Raw genomic sequence first — 8,403 nt, forward strand, 5'->3', positions numbered from 1 at the left:
AAGTCTGTGGCCTATATAGTTTACTTTTCACTTACTAATGACTAAAACAAACGTGAAAAACAAGCAGCGAGTGAAGGTATGGCAAAGCATCTCCAGGGAGGAAAATCACATTTTAGTCAGGTACATGAACCTACTTGAAGTGTACAAACAGAATAATAAGACAGACTAAAGCAGGGGTGTCAAACTCGTTTTTGTCGCGGGCCGCATCGTAGTCATAGTTTCCTTCGGAGGGTCATTACGACTGTCAACCTAAATAACTGTATCAACGTCTCATATTATATATATATATATAGTATACGTTACACAACAAACTGAAGAACAAGTTTTGAAGTCAGAGACTAGTAAGAACTGTTAAAAATTTTAAAAAGATGAATGGGAATAAAAACAGGGCGAGAAAGAGCTCTATTTTTTAAAAGTCAAGACAATTTGCAATTTTAGTATTAACAGTCGATACACAATATTTCTTCGGGGGCCAAATGTAATTACACTGTGGGACGAAAGTGTCTGTGTCACTGACCCTGGAGTAAAAATGACAGCAAAATGTTGCACCCTTGACTTTGTGCAATATTTGCGAGTCTGTTCGAGTATGTATCCACGCATCTCGAAGAATATTTATGATGTCAGAGATTGCTGGTGTTGGACCTGAGAAATAGTCTGGCTCAAAATCTCCTTTTGAGTTGATCCCAAATGTGCTTGCACAGCCAACCTTTGCAACTTTGTGAACCCTTTATGAACCCTGCTGGAACATTAAGTTCTGCCATTGAGCTATTGAAAAATGTCTTGGGGAAATTAAGCATTAAGATTGGCAGGTATATGCAACACTGAAATCATGAAATGACTCATGTCCTAAGACTGCCGTTTACTTGTTTAACGGATCTCCGGTGTGTGCGTGTGTGTGTGTGTGTGTGTGTGTGTGTGTGTGTGTGTGTGCGCGCGTGTGTGTTTGCGTGTGCATCAACAGCCGTGTTACGAGCGGGTGAAGGACTGGCTTAATGAGAATCTGGTGGCCCTTTGGATCTTTGCTCTATGCACGGCACTTACTCAGGTAATTAGAGAGACTTCCATGATTTGTGAGTCACTTTTTGATATTTCCACTTGCATACAGGCACTCTGACTTCTGGTTAGGTAAACCTAACATTTCCAGTGTCCTTTGAATTAAGTGCTGCCGCAGGATTTCTAGGGACAGCAAAAGTATGTTCGCACTGAAGATCACATCGTAGGGGGGGTTGACATTCCATAAAACTCTTTTATCTCCTTCGCGGCCGATCGCTACGTGACATGCCTGCACAACAGATAAAGTGAAATACTCCGTTCTTGAAGGCATCAGTCACGTGGCTCTTCTGCAGCTGCAGGCTCATTTGTAGTCAGCCATTAGACTCTCAGCGGTGCTTTGAATCTTCTAATACAGCAAATGAACCAGAAAGTAGATGTAATCAACTTAACAGTGTTTGAGCGTGTGTGTAATTATGGCTCATGCAAAGTGATGCATTACCTTTTTTTTCCCTCCAGAGTAACTATTTGGGAAGTACGCAAAGTTGGCCACTGCTCAATGAGCTTAAACGTAAATACAAATCTCCCTAATGATCCTCTTGAAGTGCAAAATATGTGCAGAAAAGCACTTTTTTTGTAAGTGTTACATTAATGATGACTAAAGTGAATACATATCTGTATTTTTTAATAAATCGCTGTCAGCTTTTTTTCCAACAGTCACCTTTGACTGCAAGAACAATGATTGTTGTTGTTTGGACAACTCATTATTTGGTCTTCAAAGAAAGTAATTCAAAGTACAATCGAAATAAAATTTAGAAAATATATATCAGAGAGGATATTTCTGTGTCATCCTTCAAACTATTATCTCATCCATTTATTGTTTTATTATGTCATAACAACATCAACGTTAGTGCCTACCTTTGCATAATAATGTATATTTCACATCAATAACAATAGTACCTTGGCTTTTACGAGTCTCCCTCTTAGCAATCTAAGATGCATTTGATGACTCTACGTGGTTCACAGAAATTGTCAGTAAGGCTCAACGAGTCAATATGTATACAACTATTACTACTACTACAACTACTACTACTACTACTACTACTACTAATAATAATAATAATAATAATAATAAACTAGAATAGAAACCAGAAGGAAAGGGTGAGCACGTCTCACTTAATGGTGGTCTTGAAAGCATAACACTGACCTAAGCAGTGGGAGAATGTCATCCAGTGTCTTGCTCAAGAACACTTTGCCATGTGAACATAGAGAGTGGGAGACTAAATTGCTGAAGCTGCAGTTTAACCGACAACCTGCTATATCTCCAAGTCATAAATCATCTGAAAGGTCATGTATTACGACACGCTTGTGTTCCCTTTACTTCCCCTGGTGTTAAATGATTGTGATGAACTTGTGTACCTTGGGGTCTATTTCATGATGTCACTCACTTTTATGTGTAAACCACAGTAATAAAACCACTGGTGCTTAGCATGAGCTCACGTAAACTTGATTTTTATGTAAAGACTGACATACATCACATAATTCCTACACACTTTTCTGTTCCTGGGAGCGTCAAGCATGACTCAGTGCTCACGACATCAGATCCCCAAATGTTGTCTTTGCAAAGATAACAAAACGTATTGCATATTTGACACTAACCTCTTATCACAGTTGCAGCTTGGTGAAATGTAGAACTGCTCTACAATGTTCAGAAAGCCGTTTGTCATGTAACTGAATAAGGTATTGGGAACACCTGCCAATATGAAACAATGCAGCTCTATGTCTTCCGTCCACCGTGCTGCCCCTTAATAAAAATGACAGGAAAGATAATAGCGGTTAGTGATAAACAGCTAGTCACCCAAAGGGCAGCCAATATTAATTTGCAGTAAAAGGGAAAATATTGGCACATTTTTGACAGCTCATAGATTAGATGATGTAATAATTGAGTGTGTATAAATTGACAAATCCTAATTCAAAATGAATATGAATCATGAAAGCAGAAAGAATCGATTAGACATCAACGTTTGATGTTTTCCAGATCCTAGGCCTGGTGTTTTCCATGACAATGTTCTGTCAGGCAGTCAAAGTCGAAACCTTCTACGCTTAACACTCAAGCCTGGCGTCCGTGAGCACATCTGCATCGTTCCTGCAGTCAAGGGGGACGGATGCAGCTTTTCTCCTCCCGACGCATTCTCTTTGTGACCTTCCTTCTCTGGTGACCTTTTGTCAGGGATCTTGCCTGCTCACTTTCCAACAAGCACAGTCTCAGTGTAGTACATTTCCTATCATTTGCTTTGTGTCAATTACTAATTTCTGTGATGCATTTTACCTAGCAGTATAATGAATGTGTTATGCAATGTAACCCTTTTTTTTTTTTTTAAATGTATTTGTTTTAAATTATTTTGTTTTTATGTGTTTACGAAAAGAAAAGGCTCAGTTAAGAAAGTGCACTCGTGAAGTGCTGCAAGTGCATGTACCCTGTGATGGTGTGTAATAAATGTTTTGATCTAGTGAGCAGTCAGTGTGTCTCATTGCTCATCATCAAATGCTTGAGGCTTTTCCTGTGTAATCCGGTTGTATTCATGTCGAAAATCCTTCACGTGAAAAAGACGTGCTGGTGTAAACAGAAACATATAACACAATGTAGTCCAGCTAAAATAACTCCTCGGATCTACAGAACACAAACATAGCATTGTGTGGTGGCTTTGGATGAAGCAGAAGAATCATACCATTGCCAATACAAACATTCTCACAGGTATTTAAATTCAATAGCACACACAACACATCCAAACGGCCTTGGGCTGTTTCCTCTCCAGCTCCGACGAGAGCGCCAATGACAAAGATTATTCTCGAGCCTTGGAAGCCTCCTTCAGGTCTTTTCACTTTACCTCAAATTCATACACTTATCTTAGGCTGTCAACTGTAATCCATACTTATAACACACTTGAGACAAACTGAAGAAATGTTCCCAAATGCTTCTGCAGTTAGTTAATGCAGTTTTGGGAGCTCCCTTGAGCAAAAACCACAGTCACAATGCCTCTGTGTACCATTAAGCATTCCCTTAATTGAACTGTGAGCTACGTATATGAAAAAGCAATATGAAGGCATTCTATCTCAAAAGAGACAGTCACTGGAAAAAATAGTGTGTTGAATTTACTCCATTTCATTCTCTCAAGTGTTTGCAAGAAATATCATCGAGATCCAGTTACATTTAATAGGTCGACTGCTTCTCTATTTAAAAAAAAATGTATGCTGATCCAGATGCTTTTATTTCATGCAAACCACGTGATGAGATCAAAGTGAGGAAATACATTTTGTTTCAGTCTAGCAGACATGCTCAAGTGAAGTATTTTGCTGTATCCACTGGCGCTGCAACCTTGCTAAGGTCATTTGTAAGAGGGCAACAAGAACACATCTTAAAGTGAGTTATCCTTTGAATATTGCACACAAGTCACAGAATTACCAGCCGCCTCCATATTTTTAACCAGCTGTCTTGCAGAAATGAGAGAAGCCACTCACACCGCTCGTGAGATCAACTTGAGTGTTTTATTCTATTAGTAAGATGAGCGTGACATTAATATTGAAATCCATTCAGTACACGCTGCGTGAAGGGTTATCAGTCCAAGCTAGAAAAAGACAGATTTGGTTGTCTGTTGGGTTTTTTTTTGAAAGAAAACAAAAACGTCATACTTTGTGACAATAATACTCATATGACCAATCCGACAAATAATGTATGATGGAGGAGCAAAACTCACAAGTCGGAATTAGCCACAAATCAATTGGATCCTGAAACGTGCCCTTTTTTTTTTCTTGGTGAGTCTCAGCTCACTGACCAAGCACCGCGGCAATGTAAACAACACAACCCTCTGCGGCTTTGAAGATGGCTGGAGATGTTCTGGATAGGAAATCCACTTTATATGACCAGCTCTTAAAAGAAGTCCCTTCCAAAAGTTTCATAGCACCTACTGTACATTATGAAAGAAGAAATGAAAACGATAAATGAAAATGACATTTCACACCCTGCGGCTTGTGAATTTTCACTCCGGAAAAAAAGGAGTCAGCCAATAGGTCATCCTCAATACCTTTGAGGATGAGGAGGAAGTCAATGAGTGAATGAAGCAAATGAGCTTGACATACGCACACACACATACATACATGTATATTAATATATGCGTATATATGTACATTGTCCCTTAAAACTGCAGGGTTGGCCCTCATTAAAATATTGTACAGTGAATAAAATTAAATACAATTTAAATACTGTACAGTGAATAGACAGACGGACAGACAGACTGAACAACTGCATTTTGGTCCTCATTAAAACACTGTACAGTGAATAGCAATACTAAGAATCAAAGATTTTTAGATTTTATGATCCATGGAGAAAGTCCCAAAAAGCTTGACTGGGCTGGATGCACCTGTTTTTATTGGGAAGGGGTGCAAAGTAGAAGGCGGGTGCAAATGGACTGTCGGCTGCAGTGACGCCGTGCACCATCCAGGCGTTACAGATGCTCTCGTCCGACAACCACAGAGGCGCACATGAAATCTGTTGTGGCCATTGTTGTGGGTGGGAGATGTCAGAGGTTCAGAGAGCAATTGTGGGTGGTGGAACCAAGCCAGCATTTCTCCAAATAACTGTTCCAAACTCTGCCCTACTTTGTCAGATCGATAAAACGTTTCCAGCTGTTTTGTGATCCATAGCTGGTCTAGAATGTGAAAGCACTTAAATCCAAATTCACTAGTTTATTGACTAGGCCACTCAACACCCACTTTTTTTGGGCTTTTAGAAAAACCAGCACGGTGAAGTCATGACTCGTGATCAGGAAGTCCGTTTCAGTCAAGATCTTCTATGTGAATTATGCATGTTGTCCTCATGCTTGGGTTTTCCCCGGATGCTGTCTTCATCCTACATTTCAAAAATATGCATGTTGTTAAGACTACTTATTGGCCATACACTACCGTTCAAAAGTTTGGGGTCACTTAGAAATGCACTTATCGCTATCTTTTTCAATGCAGATAAACTAATCAGGAATACACACTATACATTTTTAATGTGGTAAATGACTCTATTAGCAGCAAATGTCTTGTTTTTAATGCTACATAGACCCATTTCCAGCAACCATCCCTCCAGTTTTCCAATGGTCCGTTGTGTTTGCTAATTGTGTCAGAAGGCTAATGGATGATTAGAAAACCCTTGTGCAATTTATTATTAGTTTTCATGGAAAACACAAAATTATCTGGGTGACCCCAAACTTGTGAACGGTAGTGAATGAGACGAAATTGTTTTGTTAATAGTAGTGACACTGAATCCCAACCACTGTGTCGTGGCACAATGGCATTATTGTAGGGTTGGCCGTTGAGTCTGAAGAATCAATTGGAGCTGACACTCCCACTCAGTTTTGCATTTTTCGAAGGTGATGTGACATTTTTCAAAAGTAAAATATGTGCCTTGGCTTAATAATGATTGGGAAACACTGCGTCGGGTGTCACGGTAGACTTCAACTGAAATATTATGACGCTCGACAATCCGAAGTCCCAAAAAAAAAACCAACACTGCCCGAGTTGTCAAATGCTGATGGCCTCATTTGCGTCAATGATACCTGAAAAGAAATTGAAAAACAAAAAGTGTATAGTGACTTTTGCAACTCTATATACCTCTGCAAGCGCCGTGGAAGATGGATTATCGAGTGATGGTGCTACTATTACACAGACTGCAGAGATTTGTACGCATCTGTGCACCAATTCCAACTGTAGCACAAGAGTTCCTGTTGACTCCATTAGTCGGGACAAGCACAAAAAAACTCGGCCAAACCCCAGAGTCTCCTCTCATCCCCCTGTTGCCTTTCCAATTCACCTCATCGCTTCAGCAAATCTCTGTATCCTTTCCTCTCATCCAATACATTATTCATTCCCATGTTCGCGGGCTTTCTCCCATCTTGCGCTTGATCAATAAAACATACCTATGTGCTTGTTCCCTCACCTTTCCACCCACTTGCCTTCTTCCTAAAGCCAAATAGTGGGCCATGTAGAGCAGATAAAAAAGCACAGATGCTCTTTTCAGAGTGGAAGAAATGGACTGCATTTTAAGCGTGAGCTGGGTCTCTCATTTGGGTGTACACTGCCAAAGTAGTTTTACAACAAACCCAGGGAAGCTTTCATCTTCTGCGTGCCGTCAAGAGAAAGCAGACAGAAGCTTTCCAAACTGTATGTCCATCAGATTACACACGGCTTTGTAATATCAAGGTGGAAGGTGGTCTCCAAATGGACACGTATGTGATCTCCCAAGGTAACTATATCACCCCCACCACCTCGGCATGTCGGTTCTGCTTGCAGTTCCTTAATATATATATATTTTGTATTCAATTCGTCAATTAAATGACAAAATAATGGACAGATTCATTGATGATTAAAATGATTAGTTGCAGCCCTAATATTTCAATGAAGCTCACCAAATAATTCTATGCATGCTTATACAATAGAGACAACTGTTTTCTGATTAGAAAAACCTCACATCTATAGTTTAATTATGAATGTTGTGATGTAGGTTTATATATTTATCCTACAAATCAATATATTTTCACATGGGTTGGTACAGAAATGACACGCTTGCAGGTATGGCTTTAAATCTGCATTATTTCTGACCTCACAAAGTTCTAAAGGGGATTGTTAACTTAAGACCTTATGTTAGCATTTTCCTGCATTACCTTAATGTTATTAACATAGTGCTGAGGCCGCTTAGTTCCTGTGTCCTTACAGCTAAGAATAATAACAAGCATCCCCTTTGTTAGTTTCCCAAAGGACAAATTGTATTTTTTCTCCTCTCTTATAGAACATGAACATGCTACCCACACAGCATTGAAATTCATCTACAGGAGCCATGCAAGAATGACGGAATGTGGACATGCTACCCATGAATGAGCGCTCTGTGCAGTCTTTTGCTCAAGGGCATATCGACATTGCTCAGGATGTAAATTGGCTCCAACAAGAAGTCCTAATTTCCCAATCCACCCGTCTATTTTTCGTATCACTAATCCAGTTCAGGATGGCAAGGAGTTGGACATCGTCCCAGCTGACTGGGCGGGTGAATAACAAACTGCATCTTGGACTGGCCGCCAGGCAGCACATGCAGAGACAGACAACTAGTCAAGTTCAAGTTCACTGTGGGAGTGGGAGCCGTACCTATCCTGCCCGCACACAAGTTAAGCAAGTAAACCACTACACTGCCTGTGACATTTCCCAGTCGACTCCTGATATTATAAAATGGTGGGAAAAAATTATGCATGATTGCTTTTGGGTGAGATTAACATCTGGACATGGCTATAAAAGAAAGGCTGCTTCATTAGACACATGCCTCCAGTGTGTATTTTTGTTTTTTAAAGCTTCAATGTAGGGCACATTATTAATCTGAATATT

The 8,403-nt window shown here is 39.9% G+C and overlaps 1 protein-coding gene across 2 annotated transcripts in view; it reads left to right on the forward strand.

The window, feature by feature from the left end:
• tspan4a (tetraspanin 4a) overlaps positions 1 to 3,492 on the forward strand; it is an 84,275-nt gene extending 80,783 nt beyond the window's left edge. For both annotated transcript variants that reach the window (XM_085907289.1, XM_085907288.1), the window contains 2 exons: positions 962 to 1,045; positions 3,029 to 3,492. In XM_085907289.1, the coding sequence (XP_085763415.1) occupies positions 962 to 1,045; positions 3,029 to 3,097 (153 nt within the window). In that variant the 3' untranslated portion in view covers positions 3,098 to 3,492. The remainder of the gene's footprint in view (positions 1 to 961; positions 1,046 to 3,028) is intronic.
• Positions 3,493 to 8,403: the final 4,911 nt, after the last annotated feature.

This window comes from Syngnathus leptorhynchus, chromosome 3 (genome assembly GCF_054491065.1).
Source record: "Syngnathus leptorhynchus isolate UIUO chromosome 3, UIUO_Slep, whole genome shotgun sequence".
NCBI classification, from domain to species: Eukaryota; Metazoa; Chordata; class Actinopteri; order Syngnathiformes; family Syngnathidae; genus Syngnathus; species Syngnathus leptorhynchus.